This window comes from Oratosquilla oratoria, chromosome 9, assembly GCF_046742065.1.
Source record: "Oratosquilla oratoria isolate Oo_2021 chromosome 9, ASM4674206v1, whole genome shotgun sequence".
NCBI classification, from domain to species: Eukaryota; Metazoa; Arthropoda; class Malacostraca; order Stomatopoda; family Squillidae; genus Oratosquilla; species Oratosquilla oratoria.
The window spans coordinates 53,847,556-53,872,555 of NC_134785.1; the positions used below are offsets into that span (position 1 = coordinate 53,847,556).

A 25,000-nucleotide genomic window follows, 5' to 3' on the forward strand; every position below is an offset into this window, starting at 1 on the left:
TCGAACAAAGAGCTTGTTCGGATCAAACTACTTTTGGGTTTTATCCGAGGATTACTTTGGTGGGTTAGCGGCTGAGACCAAAGTAAAGTGTTTGTAGTGAACAGTCGAACAGTTGGGCAACTATGGCCTAAAAGTCCTGACTTCGGAAGTTGTCGAGGGGGAACCTGCTTCGGCAGTTCGTCCTCCTCAGGTCGTGGGATATGACGCGAACGTCGTAAACTCGTGTAAATCGGCTTCGATTTCGCCGTCGAAGTGGACGAGCGACTCGTCGTTGTCGTCTTCTGCGGGTTTCTCGTGGGCGTAGGCGGCCTCCAAGTGGGCTGAGCTATGCCAGGTGTGATTGCGGGTGTAAATGTGGGCGTGAGGGGCGTGGACGGTTTGTGCCTCTGCGTCCTCCGAAACTTCTCCTTCAAGAGTTGATCGGGTGGCACCCTGCAAGTATAAAGAAACAAAAACTGTAGAACCAGGCCAAGGTACACGGGAGCAAACAGCAAACTCGTGAAAACAAAAAAACAAAAAACAGAAGGACCCTGAAGTCATACAATAGCAAACACGTGAAAAACAAAAGGACCCTGAAGTCATACTTATTCATTCACAGTGTCGTGTTATTCTCTACACAATGCTGACAATATCAAGTCCATCTCAGTGATTACAGGGAAAAACATAATCTTTGGGATTTTAGTTTGATACGAAAAGTACAAAAAAGTCATGGTTGTCAGGAATAGGAACACTGACAACATCATCATTGCTAATAAACACTTATCACCAAAGGGCTCCTGAAATCAATGGCGAAGGTAATGCTCATGCTAACCAGTGTTTGAAGGGTCACAGGTAATGCTAATCACAAGACGAGGCTGGGAAGAACAAATGTCTATTCTTTTCAGGGTTGGTACATGAGAGGAGAAAAAATCGAGCAAAAGAAGGTTCGAAATTCTCATGCATGTTGATACATTTTTGTCTCACCTTCCTTCTGATAAATTGTTTATGAAGAGTAACGGGTTTTTGGTCTAACTAGCTGGTCTAAGTAATCTTGCTTATTATCAATGTCTTTCCCTGCTTCACGGGGAATGAAATGCTTAGATTAGAAGCGAAAAATGAAAAGGATTGTTTGTTTGTAATTTGTTTGTATGTATGTGTGTGTGTGTGTTCAGCATCATATATGTTAAATGCATTATATTATGAATCAGGGGAAATATAGGCATATGATTTCACTTGCCAAACAGTGACAGAATGCAGGAAAGACATTAGAATTCTGTTCCGTAGCACTAAAATAGTTAATAATTGGGTTACAGAAAGAGATAATTAAAACAACAGTCGATCGTTTTTAGATATCTTTTTTAGTACCGTCTACTACTACCATCCTTCTCATTCCCCAACACAAGACGGCAGTACTGATAGTTTCTATATCGGGATTTTTTTTTTTTTTAAAGAATTCGAAGATATCCGAGCTTCTGAACACAAACGCTGTTTGGAAATATACCAGAATATTAGAAACTGTTTCTGGTATCCCCATTGTTCTAAATTTCGAAACTTGTCGTTCTGAATATTAGATTTTCAAATATGAAATATTCCAATGAAGAGAAGTACTGGTATATGAAAATAGAACAAGTCTTGATGGTCCACTATAGGACCACCGGCCTATCCCTGGAGAATGATGGATCTTATTACGATAGCTCAGTCCTGCTTGGTAAGTCTGCATGGATAGTGCAAAGTGTTTGTGGATTATCGAGCGTGTTAGGATGACTGTGTGACTGAAATCTGAAACAAATTTCAATGTAATCAGCTCGACCATACTGATTATGTCCAAGCACCGAAATGCGACAATGGTATATAATTTTTTTGACTGAGCGACTGAAATCTGAAACAAATTTCAGTGTAATCAACTCGACCATACTGATTATGTCCTAGCATTGAAATGCGACTATGGTGTATAATTTTTTTGACTGTGCGACTGAAATCTGAAACAAATTTCAGTGTAGTCAGCTTGACCATACTGATTATGTCCTAGCGCTGAAATGCGACAATGGTGTATAAATTTTTTGACTGTGTGACTGAAATCTGAAACAAATTTCAGTGTAATCAGCTCGACCATACTGATTATGTCCTAGCACTGAAATGCAACAATGGTGAATAATTTTTTTTATGTCTTCCGTTGCAGAGAAGGGCTGCAAAGCTTCAAAATTGCGCTTGAACAATCGTCCGGGAGCACCGCATGTGAAGCGGAACCATTATCCACTTCTTCACGCGGATTTCTTCCAAAGTATAACCATGTAATTAATTAATGTTTATCTTAAGTTAACTCTTTATAGTAATAGTTCGGTGATGGAGGAGTCGGCAGTGGTCCCACAGATATCTTGATTAATAGATTCATTCCTCTGTTGGGAGGAGAACATACAAAATAACAATAAGATTTCTCGGTTAACAAAGAGCAAACGGCGAGATTTTTGACAAAAGCGTAGTGAGGGAAAAATGAGAAATGACAAAGGGAAATAGTATGAATAGAAAGATCATGACCATTAGAGGAACAGTGACATCCATAAAAAGGTTCCAGTTATGACCACTATCATGGAAAGATCACACAGATGGCTGAATATAATTTCTTAAGTAGAAGAGAAGTCGTAGGTGGTTAGTATGGAAAGTGACGATTTGGGGCACTTTCAAACTCTTTTAAAAAAGTCAAAGATCAGCTGAATCTAATTTCTTAAGTAGAAGAGAACAGTCGTAGGTGGTTAGTATGGAAAGCGAAGATTTGGGCCAGACACTTTCAAACTCTTTAAAAAAGTCAAAGAACAACTGAATGTCATTTTTTAAGTAGAAGAGAACAGTCGTAGGTGGTTAGTACGGGAAGCGACCATTTGGGCCACACTTTCAAACTCTTTAAGAAAGTCAAAGAACAACTGAATATAATTTCTTAAGTAGAAGAGAACTGTCATAGGTGGCTAGTATGGAAAACGAAGATTTGGGCCAGACACTTTCAAACTCTTAAAAAAAAAAAAACACGACAATGTAGTCTGCAAGGAGTCTAAGAAGAGACTTAAGGTCACCTTGAGCTAAAAGAGAACGAAAGACATACAGGTGATATGAGAGTCTATTAGTGCTTGGGTATGATTTAGTAATTAAGATTTGTAAATTAATTTGGAAACTGGAAAGATATAAAATGAGAGCAATTAAGAGGTAGCTGGAAGAATTGTTTTAGTTTCTGTCTTATGTATGGGCTCATTCAAGGCGAATTTCCACAAAAAGAAGAATTAATTTGAACAAAGGCATTATGATTATACAAATAGTTCTCCGGCTTTCTCAGCATAAAGGTGTATATTATGTGACCCGTGTGATTTATCAACATTGAGAGAGGTAAACACATTGCAAACGATAATTGCACACTTCATATAGAGAGGTTTAGGAACAATTCGAATAGAGGGTGAAGAAAGTCAGAGCAAAGTTGAATGAAAGCAAGATAGTGAGATTTTTTTTTTTTTTTTTTTTTGCAAATCCATGTCTTGTGAAATGTGCCTTTATTTTAACTTTTCTTACTAACCCGCGTTCGTGGGGGCGGTGAAATAAAATACAATAAACTGAAATGAAATGGAACAAGGAGTACAAGAAATACTGGAATATTTGTAACAGATAGATGATGTTTAAAGAAGCAAGAAGTTGATTTCTTTTCATGTAAAGGACATAGGTTTGCTGGAAGGTATGTCAAGACGTTCAGACCTTACCAAGAGCGGCTTTGCAACATTTCCAGAAACAAATATAAATCGAGTGAATAAAGAGCAGTAATTGATTTATCTCATTCCACCCACGCCATTCAAAAGGGGCATTTAGACGTCCAAACGGTTTGACAAACCCGGTTTATCCAACAAGTGTTTGAAGTGATGTTTCACCGTGTGGATAGGGTATTTGGTTGTCAAACACGTTCGACAAACGTGTTTGACGACCAAATGCCACATTCACACGGTCAAACACCACTTCAAACACTTGTCTGACAAACCGGGTTTGTCAGACCGTTCGACCGAGTAAATGGCCCTGAGGGCAGGCACGGTTAAGCCAGGATTGGAAGGAGAATTTTTTAATTGAAGGTTGGAGGACCACGTTAATATTTTTCAATCTGAATTAAGAAAATCCATCAGAAAAGAATCATGTATTGTGGGATGAATAGAGGACGCTCATCATAAAAAATCGAAAGTACCTAGAGGTCGCTCAATGATTTCTGTGAGGTTAAGATGCAGCTGGACTTTAGACGGAAGGATTGGAGGCCATTTCAGTACTGACATACGAAGTTTTGACCAACAGCCCCCTCCCCCTCCCCCTCCCCCTCCCCCCGACATTTGATTTTTCTCTTTTCCTTTTGTGTTCATAACCCGCTGCAATTTAATTGTGTCTCCTATACACAAAACAAATTTCGAATCTATGCTATAAGCTGGCAGAAGCTGGCTGGTAAAACCAGTATAAAATTGACGTAGAACTAATTAAAATAATATCTATTTTATTATAACTGAGTTAGTAAGAGAGTTTGGCTTGCTCGCGTTTCTAACTCTTGAGTGTGTCTCCTGGACACAAAACAAATTTCGAATCTATGTTATAAGATGGCAGAAGCTGGCAGGCAAAACTAGCATAAAAATGGCGGAGAGCTAATAAAAAATAATCTCTATTTTATTGCAGAAGCTGGCTGGTAAGACTAGTAATAAAGTGACGAAGAGCTAATTAAAAATAATCTCTATTTTATTCTAACTAAGTCAGAGAGTTGGGTTCGCTCGAGCCTCCAACTTTCGAGTTTCAGACTTCAGATAAAAGAGTCAGTCTTCTGAATGCAATTGCTCGGTTGGTTGATCAATTGCATGGATGGATTGACGAACGGGTGGATGGTTGGATGGATGGATGGAAGAATGGTTGGTTGTTTGGTTGATAGAGTGGATAGATGGAAGAATGGTGGCATAGTTGGATTATTAAATTAATAGATAAGTAAATAAATAACTAAACAAATAAATAAAGAAGCAATTTAATGAAGCGAAATGATGACAAAATGAATAAAGTAAAACAGAGAAAGAGAGAATAACGGTATGGATAGAATCAGTGAGTGGGAAAAATGGGAATAGGTCGAGATAGGAGGAAGGAGGGAGGGAGAGTCAATATCATCAGCGTGATGATTTCATATTGATGTTTTTGAGCGAGCGAGCGAGAGAGACAGAGAGAGAGAGAGAGAGAGAGAGAGAGAGAGAGAGAGAGAGAGAGAGAGAGAGAGAGAGAGAGAGAGAGAGAGAGAGAGAACCACAACCACCTACACCATAACCACCACAGCAGCAACAATAACAACAACAGTCATTCAATGATCAAACACGGCCCCAACTTTATATATATATATATATATATATATATATATATATATATGTATATATATATATATATATATATATATATATATATATATATATATATATGCTGGTACATTGTGACAAGTTGATGAAGGTGGGAAAATAAATAACGGGTCTAGTTCCGAGTTCCTCAGTTTATTCTTGACCGGTTTCGCTCTATACTTTTTCAGAAACATAGAGCAAAACCGGTTAGGAATAAACTCAGGAACTCGGAACTAGACTCGTGACCCCTTTTTCCACCTTCATCATATATATATATATATATATATATATATATATATATATATATATATATATATATATATATATATATATATATATATATATATATATATGTTAATGTTACCAATGATAGCCACCCGCCTCAGCTATTCCAGCACTCAAGGTAAATGTGATGGATTTTGCCGCAAGAAAAATCCTAACGTAAATCTTGTCCACTCTTATTGTGAGGTTTCGTAGTTCCATCATTATTTAACCCTATTAAGCTTAATAATCCAAAGACAATCATCTTTGCAGGGGATTCTGATACCGCGTTCTGTACTTTATTTGTGTTGTACTTAAATGAAATTTCGAAGAGGAAATTCCCATCTGTGACGACGGGCGAACGCGGTTCGACAGATACGTGTTTAAAGTGATGTGTGAACGTGTGAACGGGGTATTTGGTTGTCGAACACGTTGGTTAAACCCCAAATACCCCGTTCACACGTTCACACATCACTTTAAACACGTGTCTGTCGAACCGCGTTCGACGGACCGTTGGACAGTGTAAACCCCCTCTAAGTGTACCTTGAAGAAACCTCTTGGGGCCTTTTCACACTAGGCAACTACTAAGTATTTCAGCGGCTTTGACCCATCGTTTTTCGCTCATATTTCCGAAATAATCATTCACATCAGCATGGTATATTAGCACAGCCTAATTCACACCCGGCCATAATTTTTGACGTTATAGTGTATTCACAAGTGTATTTAATTACGGTGTTTACTCTTGATATTGTGTGTGTCGTAGCCGACACCCGTGAAGTAAATCGAACAAGTGAAGTTGGGATACACGAGGTAGTTTGTGATGACGTCACGACTTCACCTGTTCGATTTACTTCACGGGTGTCGGCTACGACACACTTAATATCAAGAGTAAACGCCGTAATTAAATACACTTGTAAATGCACTCTACCGTCAAAAATTATGGCCGGGTGTGAATTAGGCTGTGCTAATATATCATACTGATGTGAATGGTTATTTCGGAAATATGAGCGAAAAACGATGGGTCAAAACCGCTGAAATACTTAGTAGTGACCGTCACTGCAGTTGTTCGGTTGCGCAACAGGCTATGGCTGTTGCCCGCTCTGGTAACAAGTGACCGTCACTGGCAGTTGCCGTCACCGAACCTCTCTTTTTCTTAACCAGCAAAGCCAACAGAAGAAGCGCCTCCTCCATTGATGCCATTCTTTCGACTAATGAGATGAGAAAGGATTCCACAACTCGGTGACAGTCACTGGTTGCTTGCAGTTGCCCGAGACTTTCACACTAGGCAACTAGTGACCGCCACTAGTGACGGTCACTAGTTGCCTAGTGTGAAAGGGGTCTTAGACTAGGGTCCTGTCGACAGATAACTAGCTGTCCCCAAACTACCCAATTCAGCTGAAAGGAGAATACTAATCCTGGGCTATGAATGTTAAGTATGTAACTACGATTTCTGGAAACGTCACAACCTTTCCTGGTGATTGTGTAACTGCGGACACCCAAACTTGACCTGTGATGTATTTCCTGTTCATGAGCATTGAACATATATTTGTATGTAGTAAGGATTACAAAGGATTACAAAGGCGGAGCATGCCGACAGGAGACCTTTTGGTCCATAACTAGGTCGGATGCAAAAAATATATAATGATAGATAAATAAAAAAATTATATACTAAACAATAATAAATAAAATATATGAATGCATAGGTCTATTTAAATTATAAACAAACAGGTAAATAGTAAATAATAATAAATTGACAGATAAATAATAATAAATGAAAATCAAGCAAATAATAAACAGACAAACAATAACAAACAAATAAACAAATAATATAAAATAAATGGCAGTCATTACAGCATCTTGCTTAGATGTTTATCTAAACGAATCTTAAAGCTTCGAACTGAACTACATTGCACTACCTCTGCAGGAAGTTTATTCCATTCATTAACTACACGGTTGGCGAAGTTGTTTCTACCCCTCACCATTAAATTTTCTTTGTGTGACAAACTTGTGTTGATGCAGCAGCAACAACGAAAGATGCATTTGCTTAGTTTTAATACATCGTCTTGGGTCAGGTTCCGCAGAATTAAAATGTTACCGGAAATAAAATTCAAATTCGAAATAGTACACTTTGATAAATTTAACCAAACTTCGAGAATAGTATGAGATGAGACCATGGAATACTTAGAGTTTAGTAATTTACTGGGATGCAGGGTAAGTCAGCGGACGCATACACAAAAGAACACGAACACAAAGGAAGAACAAAGTACAACAGGCCTACTAGCCCTAACGAGGCTGTTTGTGTTTACTATACTAAGCTACAGTTAAGAAAACAGGGCAACTAGGCGATAGAAGATGAACTAACACTACTGCTACCACTATCCTATCCAATTACAATTAAATGCCGGGCTGTCAGATCTTTTATTGCAAGGGATAATATTTTATTTGCGGATTAGAGTCTAAGTATTTATCTAGGCGATTTTTAAATGTTGTTATTGTGTTGCTTTCAACGACAGTGGAAGGTAACGAATTCCACGCATTAACAACCCAGATTAAAACAAGCAATGTCAGAGAAAAACAAGGTTCATCTATACAATGCGGACTTGTAGAGTACCCACATGTTCCTTTCAGCACTATAAAATAAGCGTTGGAAACTACAAAGTTTTCAAAATAAATTCCTCAGTCTCGGCAGTCTTTTGGTGTTTTAACTCTTCAATACAGTTAAACTTTTTGTGCCATTGTTGCTTTGAAGTTAAGAGTAAGTATCGCCAAGCGATTTATATCAGCTGAAGAAATGTTCTGGACATAAATGCGTTATTCTAAGTAAAGATATCATTCTGTATAAGACGAAAAATCACACAAGCAAGAACAAAATGAATTCGAATTGAACCTTATGTTCCCATTTTGGAACAACTTGGGGTAAGTTTTACAAACTATAAATTTGGTGAACACAGAAATGAACAGCCATGCTACACCAATGTACATCGTTATTATCGTTATTCTTATTCAACAATGACTAAAGTAACAAGAAAAAGAAAATGTATATGGCAGGCAGAGACAGGAACAGATTAGAAAACGAAAGAAAATAATTACTGTTGTTGACGCGTCCGAAACTTTTGGATTCTTCATGATTCTCCCCTTTCTATAACTTTTCCTTCCACATTTCGCGAAGGAATGAAGTCTGTATCGTTAAGTCTGTGTCTGCGTGATCACGAAGACATTTTTACATGTACAGACATGATCACATACACGGGGATGCTTGTGTAGTCTTGGGTGCTTTCATGATTACAGTGAGAGATTTGTGGACTGTGTTGTTGTATGGGTAGTGAGCAGGCGAGTATAAAGGCGTACCTTTGTGTAAACACATACCTACATGAGTAGACACGACCGAGAGAAAACGGAGGTTTCTGAGCAAGAAAGCAGCAAGCAAGGGTTGTATAGTGGAGTTATTACTGTGCAGGATTAGCGATTCTGTTGTTGGACTCCCGAAGTTAACATGATGGTTGCATCTGAGTAATTGTGCCTAGCGTGGTTGTGACGGGACTTGCTGAAACTGAATGAGCTGCAGCTGTAGTGGCTGTGAATCAAGGGAGGTTGTGATGTAGTTTGCAATGAGAATAAAACCTTAAGGTTTTTCTTTTCTTCTGAGCTTATAGTAAACCTATGACTGTAAGGTACTAGTTTGGTGCTCTCTGTAGTGTGTGTGTGTGTGTGTGTGTGTTTACCTAGTTGTATTTACCTAGTTGTATCTTACGGGAAGGGGAGCTACGCTCGTGGTGTCCCGCCTTTGTATCTCGCAGTGTCTAGTTTGCTCTTGAATTCGTGAATGTGTGTGTGTGTGTGTGTGTGTGTGTGTGTGTGTGTGTGTGTGTGTGTGTGTGTGTGTGTGTGTGTGTGTGTGTGTGTGTGTGAGAGAGAGAGAGAGAGAGAGAGATAGAGATGGAGGGTTGGGCAATAAAATAGAGAGAGAGAGAGAGAGAGAGAGAGAGAGAGAGAGAGAGAGAGAGAGAGAGAGAGAGAGAGAGAGAGAGAGAGAGAGAGAGAGAGAGAGATAAAGAGATAGAGAGGGATAGAGAGAAAGATAAAGTGAGAGAAAGAGAGTATACGTGTATCTGTGAAAACTGTGTTCTTGGTAGTGTCGTTCTCTGACCGTTTCAAACTACGACGCTCTTCTTGAAAATATTCTTCAACGTCGTCACTTGAGAGTTTCCCTCCGGCTTGGCGATTTGGCCTTCTCGAAATCAAAGACAAGAAGGACAGAAGCCTCGACCTGAGGTCTCCTGGGTAGCGATAACTTTGAGAATGAAAAGGCCAAGCCCATCTCACACAGCCTTATATATATCCTCCCATATCTTCCTCTCCTACCTCTTCTTCCTCACCCCTACATTCTCTGTCATCCACCCACTCATCTGGGCTATCGCGCTGTCCCCAGTCCCCCACATCCCCCCATACCCCCCCCAGAAAGCCTCATTTTCGTTCTTATTCTTTCCTAAGCTCCCAAACCCCTCTCCCCCCTCTTCTTTCATGACACGCCTCCTCGCTCCCCCCCTCCCTTCCCTTCCCCCCCACCAACACATACATGGTTCATCATCCCCCTTCAATCTCCCCCCCTTTCCCCCCCTAACTCATCCTCCGCCCCCTTGTCTCCCTCCCCCGCCCTCACCAGATGCGTGGAGTTCAGAGACGCGGAAGCTAGTTTGCGCATAGTACAGCGCATTCAGGCCTTGAATTCTGTTTTTCTCGAAATCACACGCACGTACGCACGCACGCACACACTACACACACACACACACACACACACACACACACACACACGCTTCGAGTCGTTACTCCAACTCTCGTGGGCGGGGAGTTCGGTGTGTATGTGCGTGTAAAGTCACACCATTACCCATAGATCGGTCATACGAGCTCTGAGCTCTCTTCCGGGAGGGAAATGGTTGTCGATCACGAGTCCAAGGCGTGATCCAAAAGACCATGGTGAATCACACATTTGACGGCAGAGCAGTAGCGTTCGTGGCTCCCACTATGACGGTCCGTGTTTGACTCCCAACCAGGGCTGAAATAATTTTAATATCGCTGCGCTGCGAGTCGTTATTCCAACTCTTCTCGGAAAATACAAATGGGTAAATAAGTACACATACACAAGCCCACACACACACACACACACACACACACACACACACACACACACACACACACACACACACACACACTTGACGGCGCAGTGGTGGAATTCGTGGCCGCTACTACGGCGGTCCGGGTTCGAATCCCGACCAGGGGTGAAATAATTTCAGTATCGCTGCGCTGCAAGTCGTTATTCTATCTCCCGTGAGCGGGGGGCTTGGGGTGTGTGTGCGTGTAAGGTCACAGCATTACCCATAGATCGGTCATGTATGAGCTCTGAGCTCTCTTCCGGGAATTACACATACATACACATGAACACACACGTAGACACACACGTACACACACACGCATACATGAACACACACACACACACACACACACACACACACACACACACACACACACACACACACACACACACACACACACACACACACACACACACACGCACACATGAACACACACACACACACACACACACACACACACACACACACACACACACACACACACACACACACACACACACACACACACACACACACACACACACACACACACACACACACACACACACACACACACACACACACACACACACACATGAACACACACACACACGCAGTTGCGCTGTACCTCTTCCAATACTGCTCACTCGTTGGCTCTCTCCGTCTTTCACTCCTCCTAAATATTGCCCACCCACGCAACTGGCCCACGCTTCACTGCGATTCCCCCCCCCCCCCAAAAAAAGGAAGATATATATTTTTTTTTGGTGAAATGAATAAGATTTTTTCATGTGAAAAGAGCTTTGTGTATTTTATATTTTGTTTGCTTTGGTTGGGTTTTGACTGTATTATATTTTGTTTGTGATGTCTGGTAGATGTTGCCTTGACAGCAAGCGATCTTTTAGTGCATGGCAATATAATACTGATAAACAGATAACAAGTAGATTAATGAATAGATAGATATTGCCAAATAGATAGATATATTGGTATTATAACGAATTGTCTAACTGAATTTTAATACTTTCAAACTATTGCATGCGAGTCTTTCAGCAGGAAGTTCATGATACGTGACGTTTGTTCTATCCATAATTTCCTTATTGGATCTAAGTCCTGCTGGTTTGGGCGCATTGTTTTCTCCTTTGATTTGTTCTTATCTTAAATCAGCGTTTCCCAACCTTTTCCGACCATAGCACCCCCTGTTATCATGTCTAAGCAGTCCAGCATCCCTATCTTGTTATTAGAAGGAGGATAAAAGAAAGTGAAGTGTACTGCTTGATGATTTATTTTTTTGATTCCTTAGAACTGAAACAAATTGAGAATATTGTTTGTAGAAGAAATAAGAACACCCTAGAAAAATAAAATAGCATGGGAAAAAGTCAAATATGCACAACTAGGTAATCAATGATACATATATCAATGTGATTTTTGTGTGCATCACTTCCCAGCACCCCCTGTAATTGATTTCAGCACCCCAGGTTGGAAAACGCTGGCTTAGATGCTCTTCAACTACTCTGTCGCAGATTTCTGAGTTCCAGTTCCACAACAAAAGCGAAGATGTCAAATATTTTTAGGAATGGTCCTTTTTGGTACAATATCAGTCGTTACTACAAACATACATACATACGTACATACATGCATACATAAATACATATACCAAAGGCCTTTTTCCCCCTTACAAGGGAGGTAGCCAAAAGACAAAGGCATAGAAACCACTCCCACCCATTCCATCCCCTACATACTCCACTCCCCTCCACCCTCTTCCCTCCCTCTTATCTTGGCACCTCCTGGATGACGGGTCATCCCTGCATCTTGTCCACTGCCCTGGGTCAGAAGCAGTGTCAATCGTTACTATGTCTGAAAAACCAGATTCAATTCGGTCCCGCCCGGTGACTTTATTCACTTTAAGGAAATCACCCAGAGGATTTGAAAAACAAAAAACCGACTCTATTAAGCCTCAATCTGCGATAGACGTCTCTTATATATATCATTATCCGCCTCCAGGCCCTATTTTTTTTCCTAGTTGATGAAAACTCCAAGCTAAGAGGATTACTTTTTTTTCCATGAACAAGTAAGTTTTCGGATATTTTGTCCTGTCGTCAGGATATTTAGCTCCAGGTGGGCGGGTGGAAGAGGAAGTTGAGTTTCCAGCAACCGGAAGACTGACCACATTTTGAGACACTTTCTGAGCACGAGATATATGTCTTTGGATACTTTTTAATCTGTCTGCCTTCCTTCTGGTGATGTTGCCTTCACCCGCCTCAAGGGAAGCCGCTTGTAGTGACTCAAAGCTGAGCTTTACCTTTGTGTTAGGATATTACTCAGTGTCGTTGCAATTTTGAGTTCTTTGTGGTAAATCCAGGAGAGTTTCATTCGTTTGAGGAGTGCAACATGGCTTGAATGGGGGAGACCTCCAGATAAAGAGCAAAAAGTATTCGTCTGCTCTTTGCCATAATAGATTCTATAAAATACGTCCCCAAACATGACGTCAGTGTTCGGTAGGGATCGGCGGGAGCCAATGTCACGAGCATTTTCGAATACATTAAAGTTGTACATATCAATCAATCAATCAAATCAGCCATCCTGAGTCCACTGCTGAACAAAGGCCTCCTTCATAGTATTCCATGATTCACACGACCGCGCCAACCTCTGCCACGTCACTCCTGCAAACTTCTCAATCTCGTCTCTCCACCTCCTGTCTGGTCTCCCTCTTCCACGCTTCCCATCTCGCGGCGCCCAGTCAGTAACACACTTGCTCCATCGCTATACATGTATAGATTTTTTGCTCTCTCTCTCTCTCTCTCGTGTAGAATCAATTTATATTAGCCAAAATAAAGTTTAAATAGTTCCATCTTAATCAGGGCAAAGATGACGGTTTCAGTCGTAATTAAGCTCTTTTTGGTGCAGAATCTCCTTAATTCTTTTCCCACGCTTATCCTTTGTTAAGTCACTTTCATATCCGGCTACATGTTTTTTTCTTTACTCGTTCGGTAAATAATCAACCCTTTCTCATCTAGATCCCCTCCTGCCTTCCCCTTTCCCTCCCCTCCCTTACTTTCCCCTCCTCCTCTCCCCTCTCCCCTTCCCTTGCCCCTCACTACCTCCCCCCACCCTTTATCCCAAACACACAATTGGGAGCCAAATTGAATTTACTTGGGTCCACCGTTGGAATGCGAATTTCCCTTTAAAACGTCCTCGAGCCCAATAAGGACTTGAAGAACTTTGTCCTGGCTAACGCTAAGCAATGGCGTTCATTGTAGACTTCTATAACAAGGGTTCTCAGCCTTGCTTGGCCCATGCAACCCTTTCATGATTTGTCAGAATGTCATTCATCCCTCCTCTCCTAGATTGTCTGTTTCAAAAGGTGCTTTCTAAATAATATGTAGATGTTTTTGCACGGCGTAACATTTTTCTAATCCTAAGATTAACTTGGGTCAGCACAGGTATAGTTCCAGCCAAGGTGACAGGCCAGATAGGCCAAAACCTATAATTCCTTTCTTCAAACCCGTAAACTTACTGTGGTTGCAATTCACTCCCCAGAAAACCCAGAATTCCCCTCACCCTGGGGGTGAATTTCACCCCTAATGACAACCCCTGGTCTAGAGGAACCTCTGAGGTTTAGAGGGTTAAAGACAGTTCCTCCACGAACACAATTGGAACCAAGAAGGAAATCTAATGATTTTCTTCTGGATAAACGAACCTGAAGAACTTTGTCCAGGGTAACGCTGGGCAATGTCGTTCATTGTAGACTTCCAGAGGAACCTCTGAACCTCACAGGGTTCAGGACTATCTCTCCGCGAACTCCACTGTTTATTTATTATTTGCTTGATTTCCATTTATTATTATTTATTTGTCAGTTTATTACTATTAACTATTTACCTGTTTGTTTATCACTTAACTATACCTATGTATTATTTATTTAATTTATTATTATCTATATTATTATAATTTTTATTTTATTCTATTTTTCTATAATTTATATACGGTATATTTTTTCACATCCGACCTAGTTATGGACCAAAAGGTCTCCTGTCGGCATGCTCCGCCTTTGTAATCCTTTGTAAAGAAGGAAATCTATTGATTTTCTTCTGGCTGAACGATCTTGTTCAGTTTTGAACTTCCGGGCTTCAGAGGAACCTTCCGAATCGGAAAAGTTCTTTGTTTTGATCTTGAGAAGAGACGAAACTGACGTCATTATCGATCGAGAGCCAAAATTCCTCATCTGAGTAAGATCATCTGAAGTGAGCAGGAACGAAGTTGATAAAAGACATCACAGAATTGAAAAATAAGTTTTATTCCATTTGATGCATTTGAAATTCTTTAGTAGTCTAATTGCCGCCAGGCGATTTTATTAAGATGAAACGTTAATTCAATTCCAGCCTTTCTCATATAAGGCTTTCGGTACCATTTTGCTCTTTAAGACTTTTATTAAGAACATAAAAACATAAGAATGAAGGAGACTGCAAGAGACCATAAGGCCTACACTAGGCAGCTCCGTATCCATCACCACCTGTCATCCCCATCCATAAAGTTGTCTAATCGTTTCTTAAAACAACTGATAGTTTCAGCGCTTACTACATGGTTACTAAGTCTATTCCATTCGTCGACCACCCTATTAGTAAACCAATTCTTGCCTATTTCCTTCTTATTCTAGTTAGTCTTTTTTTTTTGAGAGAGAGAGGTTTCAACCTTCTCATCAGTGGTCTCATCCTCATATTAATAAAATCGCATTTTTCTTTAACGTAAAGCGGCCCATACACGATCAATTATATTGCGCAATTTCATTGTCAATACTCAGAATTGACAATTAAATTGACCGTGTATGGGCGAACAATTAAATTGACCATGTATGAGCGATATGTCGCCGATACACGGTCAATTTAATTGTCAATTCAGAATATTGACAATGATATTGCGTAATATAATTGATCGTGTATGGGCCGCTTTAGAGAGTCGAAAGGGTCGCTGGAGACTGTTTTCAACCCCTTCCTGTCTGAGTTTTTTTTTTTTTTTTTTTCTTTGGATGAAATTTCCTGGAGGCACCAGGTTAATGAGAACTAACGAAGAAAACCCTCATTCCTCTTTGCAACACTGAAGTACTTCATATATTTCATTCTGGTTGTTGCCTGACGATTTTATCCGGTTTTTGGGACATCATATCAAAGGTGTAGGCTTTCTCGATTGAATCCAATGAAAGATAAATCTTCGAGACAGAAACGCCAGCCCTTCCGAGGCATAAATCATCGTATAATTTCGCAACTATCGAAACTCCCTAAATCAGCGTTTCTCGACCAGGGTTCCCCGGAACCCTAAGGTTCCGCAAAAGGTCCCTAAGGGTTCCGCGAGAACAAGTGAGATAAGCTAATGCACTTTTGATTTTTTATCTAATTTCATATACGTAATATAATTAAACACGCACGACATATTCTTGGTTATTGTAATAATGTAATGTAGACATCATCCTATCTAACCTATTATTACGACGAAAATAAAATGAGAAAGATATGGTACCTTTTTTTTTTTTTTTTTTTTGCAATAAAAATCGTTTTCCGCCCAGCGACAGTCCTGTGGGCTGTCAGCGCCTTTGGCAATGCAAAGCAAGTATAGCAATTATTGCGACCCGTAACACCTTGGCGCTCATTTTTTAAGCCAATCCTAAACACATATAATTCAAGAAAATACTAATATAGTTGAAGTTAATAGAGATGACGTCAGCATACTCAAACTTGTAAGAAATGGATTTGTTTTTATTTTGTTCAAGTTTCTCATACACATTGAAATTTCTCTCGTTATTTTGGATTACTTAGTCTTTCTTGTGTCGTTGTAGATCTCTAAAATATTTCCATTATATACTTATTTGCCATTACTACTTTTTTTTCTTTGAAATTCAATTTTGTGCCCTTCAAAATCTTCCACCAGGGGCGACACCCGCGCGGCACCATTGGTGTACCATCTGTAATGATACCCTTCACACTGAAGGGGAAAATACCGCGCGGTTTGTCAGGGATCAGATCAAAGTTCTTGGCTGAGGTCCGTGACAAGACGAATAATGATGATAATTCAGTAGCCTTCATGAAGAGTACATACAAACACGGAAAAAGAAACAACGTAACTGATGAAAAAATGTAAAATCAGCAAAATCTGAGAACCACAAATTATTCAACAGTATCACTGAGAAATTTTTCGGTCAAATATAGAAAGAAACAAAAACAAATAGAAGTGGTTCTTTCTCTCTCTCTCTCCCTCTCTCTTTCTCTCTCTCTCTCTCCCCTTTCTGTGTCCAGCGGTCGTGGTATATTTCCGTCGTTATTCGCCAGGTGGGAACCCTCTCCTGTTTGTTGACCAAACACCCGAGTTGGTTTATAGCTCCTCTGGTCTCCTCTGCCTCTTCCTTCTGGCCCTTTTAGCTTCGTCAGGGATCGTCCATCTTTCACTCCGGACACACAGGCTTAGCCAAAATTGGGGTCCACAGGCAAATATCTGATTTAATGCAGAAGTTACGACAAATCCTCAAGTTGGCGATCTCTGTTATTACAGACAGAAGCTTCCGTTTTCTTTCTGGACCATAATCTTCATCTCGCTCGGTTGTCTCCTGTTTTGGCCAATTGGGATTTTTGTTTTTTCTTCTCGAAGATGAGCAGCCTAACGAAACGATTCATCAAATCGTTCTTTCTGTCGCATTTGATGAGTTGAGGACCTAGAACACTGAGGCAGCTTTTCTAGACTTTGTCCTGACTAACTTTGGCTGACTATAATTATTTGTCTAATTTTGATTTCTAGTCTAAAAAAATATTGCATGAAATAGATAAAGTAAACTATTAATTAGGCAAAAATAAGTGAATTAATAAATACAATATAAACTCACCATCCCACTCCTGCGCAGTGGGAAGTGGAAAACCCTCTGTAGGGCAAAGCCTTGTCGAATGGAGGCAAGCGTTTTTATCTTATTCTATTTATTTTATTTTATTTGATTTTATTTATTTATTTATTTATTTATTTATTTATTTATTTATTGCCGATGTTGGGTCACCTCCCTGCTGGGCCAAGGCTATCAGGAACCAAAGCGACATAGCCCGCAGCAGGCCCCGGGAATCGAACTCACGACCATTTGCTCTTGAGTTCGACATAGTATCCACTGATATACCGCGCGGCACAGTACACAACTATTAATTAATCAAATGATTAATTAACCTAATTGACTGATAGTTAAGTAGTAAACGAATTAACCAAGTAGTTAATCAAATGATTAATTAATCTAATTGACTGATAGTGAACTAATTAACCAAATAGTTAATTCATTACTATTTTACTGTGGTATTATATCTAACAACTTTCTGGCTGTTGGCGATTAGGATCTTGAACTACTAAGCGAGTATAAAGGAATTCGATGTCCACCAAGACTACGGTCTTAGCATCACTTTGACCCAACCTCTCCAATGTCCGAAAGCGAGTGAAACGCATCTTTCCTTTCCGCCTTGAACTTGAGTCACTGTCTTTAATTGTCTCTTGCTGCACCTTGTATGAGGCTACCAAACCTCGTCATTCTCTGTGTTTAAGTTGGTAAGAGAAAGATTTATTCAGTTGATTCGAATTTGTAGAACGGCGTATTGTTAACAGAATGAAATCGCACACCCTTCTCGTCCTTGTTTTGTTCTTTTTCTTGAAAAAAAGGGGTTCATGATGACAAAGTCTCTTCGAGAGGACTCCTCGATAAGAGAAAATGTCTTTGAGTTCGAGTCTTCGACATGACGGAGGTCATCTAGACGGGGTTTTCGACTTGGAAAACGTTTTTGAAAAGGACTCCTCAACTTGACTCAAGTCTTTGAAAACGACTTCTTGACTTGACTCGAGTGTTTGAGAAGGCCCCCTCGACTTGACTCAAGTCTTTGAGAAAGACTCCTCGATTTGACTCGAGTCTTTGAGAAGGACTCCTTGATTTGACTCGAGTCTTTGAGAAGGATTCCTCGACTTGACTCAAGTCTTTGAAAAGGACTCCTTGACTTGACTCAAGTCTTTGAGAAGGACTCCTTGACTTGACTCAACTATTTGAAAAGGACTCCTCGATTTTATTCAAGTCTTTGAGAAGGGTTGTTCGACTTGACTCAATTCTTTGAGAAGGACTCCTTGACTTGACTCAAGTCTTTGAGAAGGACTCCTTGATTTGACTCGAGTCTTTGAGAAGGACTCCTCGACTTGACTCAAGACTTTGAGAAGGACTCCTCGACTTGACTCAAGTCTTTGAGAAGGGCTGTTCGACTTGACTCAAGTCCTTGAGAAGGACTCGACTATAGACAAGGGTCTCTGGGAAGGGGTCCTTGATATGATGAAGGTCGAGAAGAACCTATCTAACCGACTGTGTGTGTGTGTGTGTGTGTGTGTGTGTGTGTGTGTGTGTGTGTGTGTTTTGGAATTTTGAAATATTTGTTGTTTCGTAAAATTTTTTGGAATATTGAAAATCTTTGTTGTTTCCAAAAATGTCTTTGACGCTTCTTTTTGTCGGCTTCGGTTTCTTGGACAGCCGGGAGTCTTTTTTTTTTTTTTAGTTATTCTTACGATATCCGAAAGTTGAGAATCATCATCCCAGACTTCGACAGGTTGACAATTCTTCATGTGGGCTATCCTAGGGTGACAATTCTTCATGTGGGCCATCCTGGGTTTACGATTCTTCGTTTGTATAAGTTGATGACAATAATCATAACCTTCATTCAACCTAACCTAACCTAATCTAACAAACCTAACCTAATCTAACCTAACCTAGCGTAACGTAACCTAATCCAATCTAACCTAACGTAACCTAACCTAATCTTTATTCCACTGTTGATATTCAGCGTATGGGGTGACAGTTCTTCAGGTGGGATCTCATGGGGTGACGATTCTACATGTGGGCGTTCTGGGGTGACAGTTCTTCATGTGCCCCCAGAGAAGTTAGGAAAAATTCTAGACGACAATTATGAGATTTTTTTTTATCTGTTTTTGAACGATCAGAACAAATATATGATATTTGCTCTTTCAACACTGCGGAGCCTATGTCAGGAGGCGTGTACCTGCGGCCGAAGCCGTCACCTTTGTCCTTTGCACTTGGGTTGTTGGAGCAGGTATCAGTTATTGCTGGGAGTCGGAGAAAAGTGCGGGATTCGAACTCACAACTGAGCGAATGCGAGATCAGCACGCTTCCAATTGCGCCAGGCAGGTTTAAATCCAGTGGATAATCCGGCCAAATTCAGGTAAACAAAACCATCGGCGCTGGCCGGAGCAACATCTCTAGAGGCAGTCACAGCTGCGAAGATATGAATCGCCTAATGTTATTCTGGCTATCGTCGGGGGATTTTCTTAACCTGTGCGCAGCCTCCCTGGGTATCGAGGGACGTTCTGCTGCCGTCAGGTGATTTTATTCACCGCAAGTGAGGATCTTACGCCGGGAGCCGCCTAGTTCCGACCAAGGTCGTCCCTTTTGCCCTTCCGTGATCTAGCACTTCTTCCAGGGTAAACGGAAATCGTCGGCGGCTGTTGCTGCTGCTGGGTCAGAACTCGTGTCCATTCTGCCGCGCATGGTCGAAGGGGAGTCGATGCGCGGGACACAATCGGACCTCCTCCACAGGAAGTGGGATTTAATGGTTGGAAGATGACATCAACGAAGTCAGATTCTAATGTCAGCGCAATTAGAATTTAACGTTGACGAAATAAGAACTATGATGATAAGGATGAGTCACTGTTTAAGGGGAATGAAATAATTTGGTGGCAAACAGAATTAGGGACATACCCTCTAGGGGGCAGGGAGGGCAACTCCCCCCCCCTTGGAATTTGCATTTTTTTTAACTTCCACATGTTCCAGTAACTACCTCACCAGAAAATGTAAAAGCTAGAAACTTGAAAAATTCCAGGGGGGGGGGGGAGCTGTCCTCTATGCCCCTCCCCCCAGAGGGTATGCCCCTTTAAATATAGTACACAGAGACAATCACCATCATACAGCACCTATCAGTAACAGGAAGATTGCACTTTTAGTCACAGTATCATTATTACAACTCTGGTTTTATATGTGATTGTTTTGACTGCCCAGGTGAGCTTCCTATCGAAGTCCAACTGTTTTATTTTTCTCTTTTCGAAAATCTACTTACATTATGGAGCCATGCGTTTGTGACCGACTCCGTCGTATTCTGATGCGCACATGTCACTGTGGGAGCACACACTATCTCACTGAGATCGGCACACGCCATCGTGTGGTGTGATCCTGGGCATGGTGCCACACACAGTCCAAAACAAAACCAACACTGTACACAAGTGACCAAAATCACTGTCACTGAGCGACCGGAAAGCACTGATCACAAAACTTGTCACAACAGAAAACGGATGACAAACGTCAGCGCTGCGGACGACCACTACACGACACTTTTCACACACCACCTCACCGTACGATGACCACCTCTGCACTAGTGCTCCGCTTCCACATGAACGTTCCCTTCTCTGACGCTCATCAGTGATGTCAAAACTGAGCTCTCTCCAGCTCGTAAATTTCGCGCGTGGGGCTCAATTACCCGGGGTTTTGGGGTAATTAGAGAATGGCTCGACGGTTACCCGAGACGGCCAGGCGGCCATCTTGTTTTCGTTTTCTTTTTCTAACACGGTTAAGGATTGCTGTGTCAAGGAAGGTGAGGTTAACTGAGCTTCGGTAATTATTTCTCGCCAAATCTAATCACAGGAAGTGACTTTTAAGACCGTATTTCTAGATAGTTTGATAGAGGCATCAGTAAGACAGATAACCTGACTCAAATACTATATTATTATTTTCGTCTCAAGAAATGTATATTTATCTTTCTATATGTCTATCTGTCTAACTGTTTGCCTGTCCATCTATCTATATATACATACACATAAACACACACACACACACACACACACACACACACACACACACACACACACACACACACACACACACACACACACACACACACACTGTTTATCTGTCCATCTATCTATATATACATACGCATACATATACATACACACACACACACGCACACGGACACTCAAACACACACACACACACACACACACACACACACACACACACACACACACACACACACACACACACACACACACACACACACACACACAGTGGTGGATGTCTGGAACAAACTGGACAAAATAATAGTGTGTGCAAACACCATACATGAATTTAAGAACTAGATGTTGCGAGATACAAAGACGAGCCACCACGAGCATAGCTCCCCTTCCCATATAATACAACTAGGTAAATACATACACACGCAAGCACGCACACACGCACACACACACACACACACACACACACACACACACACACACACACACATATATATATATACACATATATGACTGATTTCGCGATCTTTTGACTTCAGAAGTCCATCTCTCATTAACAAGCTATATAAATTGTTAGTTCGTCCACATTTGGAATATGTTGCTTCCGTATAGTCACCGAATCTCATTAAAGACATTGACATATTGAAAAAAGTACAACGGCGAGCCACAAAACTAATTCCGAATATAAAAAATAAATCATACGAAAATCGGCTAAAACATATGAATCTGTTTTCCTTAAAAAGGCGTAGAATTAGAGGTGACTTAATACAGGTCTTTACGATCCAAAAGTGACAAAATTTTCACAGTGAATGAGAATCCGACAAGAAATGATGGTCTCAAACTGTCAGGAAATATATTTAATTTGGAAGTGGGTTGAAACCATTTCCCCAGCCGTGATGTTTATGAATGGAATAAACTTTCAGCAGTGGCAGTGCAATGTAGTTCAGTTCGAAGCTTTAAGATTCGTTTAGATAAACACCTAACCAAGATGCTGTAATGCCTGCCATTTATTTTATATCATTTGTTGATTTGTTTGTTATTATTTGTCTGTTTATTATTATTTCCTTGATTATCATTTATCATTATCTGTCAATTTATTATTATCTACTATTTAATTTTTTGTTTATTATTCAATTTCATTTATTTATTTTCTTTATTATTATTTACACAATTACAATTTTATTTATTTATTCATTTATTATTTATATTATTATATTTCTATATATTCATTTATTTATTTATCGTTATTATATTTTTTTCGCATCCGACCTAGTTATGTACCAAAAGGTCTCTGTCGACATGCTCCTCCTTTGTAATCCTTTGTCATGGTACAAATTTAAAGTGATCGCATTCGTAATTACTTAAATACCACAAATCACCTCACTGACTATTATCACCCTTTAACCAAATAAAACACCATATGTATATGTATGTATATGTATAAGTGAGTGTATACGCATATATGTTTAAGTGTATATATATGTACATAATAATAATAATAATAGTAATAATAATAATAATAATAATGATAATAATAATAATAACAATAACGATGATGATGATGATGATGATGATGATGATGATGATGATGATGATGATGATGATGATGATGATGATGATGATGATGATGATGATGATGATGATGATGATGATAATAATAATAATAATAATAATAATGATAATAATAATAATAATGTTTATTTGGCAATGAATCAAATACATGAAATACAGATAATAAAAAGAACATAGTTTGAAACTACAATTACAATTTCCAAAGATAACACAAAAACACATGTAAGTTCATTTCCATTGTGGCCCTCATTAGACTGTATATGTATATGTATATGTATTTGTACAGTATATGTACATTAAAAAGTCGAAATGACAGAAAAAATAGATAACTCTCGTCTTGGCGCGCGTTCCATTCCGTGGAATAGTTTGTGCTAATTTCCTTGAAATGATCAGTCTTAAGATGTTAGTAAACACAAATATGCATCTAATTTTGATGGCAAAGTCTTTTTTTTTCCATGAAATAATCCTGGTATTTTATTATACATGAATATTCATGAAATCTTCATTGCAAAGTCCTACACATAAACACTCACGTTTTCTCTGATAGGAATCGAACGTTTTCTGTGTCACCACCTTTTTCTATCGCTCTTGGATGTTCGTTGTATCCTTGTTCGAATACTAAACAAGAATCAAACCAGGACCTTCTTGACAGCATTATAGCCTCATTCTCACCGACAGCGGTGGAGTGCAGTGGGGGACCTTACCTAGGTAACCAGTTCCAGGAATGAAAACGGAAATGTTTGATATAAATAAACATGTCATTGTATTTGTGGTATCTCCCTCCCCCGCCCATGGGTATTGGATGTATATATTTGTTTTTCTAGTCAATACTTATTGGGATTTTAGTGACATCCTTACAGCCTAGAGTCAAACAGATTTATTTTTTACTGCGGACATATTTCACTCAATAAATAATTAAATAGATAAATAAATAAATAAAAAATACTCTCAACTTCCCCAGACACCCAACTCAACCCTTCCCCACAAGCCTGTCTGTATGGTGTATCAACTGTGTATGCGTTATGTAGTCAATCACTATTTATGGACTTCAGTGACATCCTTACGGACCACAGTCACGCAGCATTATTTTATGATTAGTTATTGCTGACAAATACAAGAAGGATCTCTTTGCCTCTCCTTTGCCAATTGTATGATTCTACCTGCTTTTGCGTTGTTGTCCCTAAGATAAAAACGCTGGTTTTCGTTAACTAAATACTAAATAATGGTACTTGAAACTTAGTCAGTGTTTAAACATAAGGAGGGTAAATATACAACAAATTTGTATAAACACAAACAACACCTAATATTCACAGATGAATCTAGCATTATCTAAGTATTGTCAGTGATTCAAAGCTTACGGTCGAATCTCAGTCTGGCGGCCATGACTGGCCCCGAAGCGAGCATAGATTGTATTGCAGCGGCGAATGATTAGATTGATTTTTATTTACATGATAATTGGATATGTTTTTGAAGAATATCTCCCCTTGTCTCAACTAATTCGAATGAATTACTACGTTTTGTGTGAGATATCTTTTTGTGCTGGTAATTTGCCATTTTATACGATAAACTTCAATGAATGTCTTTATGAAGAAAATTTGATGAGCAATGAAACTTTATAGATGCGGTTTGAATTTCTTGGACTTCGCAAATTGTTAACTGACAATACTTGGGAATCCCAAACATTTGAATAATAAAATGAAGATATTTGTAAAGCACAATAATTGAAATTAGGAATGAAAATAAAGACAATACATATGTAAACACAAGGTAAATTACGTCTTGCACGGTTAAGTTTAAATAACGATAAAAAAAAACCCACGGAATTATAGATTTTTATGCCTTGGCTCG

The 25,000-nt window shown here is 39.8% G+C and overlaps 1 protein-coding gene across 2 annotated transcripts in view; it reads right to left on the reverse strand.

The window, feature by feature from the left end:
- LOC143028418 (uncharacterized) overlaps window positions 1–25,000 on the reverse strand; it is a 733,983-nt gene that overhangs the window by 75 nt on the left and 708,908 nt on the right. The window contains exons 1-2 of one of the 2 annotated variants that reach the window (XM_076190469.1): window positions 20,851–21,149; window positions 1–432 (exon numbers count right to left, since the gene is read on the reverse strand). The exon at window positions 1–432 is cut by the window's left edge and continues 75 nt beyond it. In XM_076190469.1, the coding sequence (XP_076046584.1) occupies window positions 187–432; window positions 20,851–20,949 (345 nt within the window). In that variant the 5' untranslated portion in view covers window positions 20,950–21,149 and the 3' untranslated portion in view covers window positions 1–186. Of the gene's footprint in view, window positions 433–20,850; window positions 21,150–25,000 lie in introns of those variants that run through there. The other variant, XM_076190468.1, reaches the window with a different exon arrangement.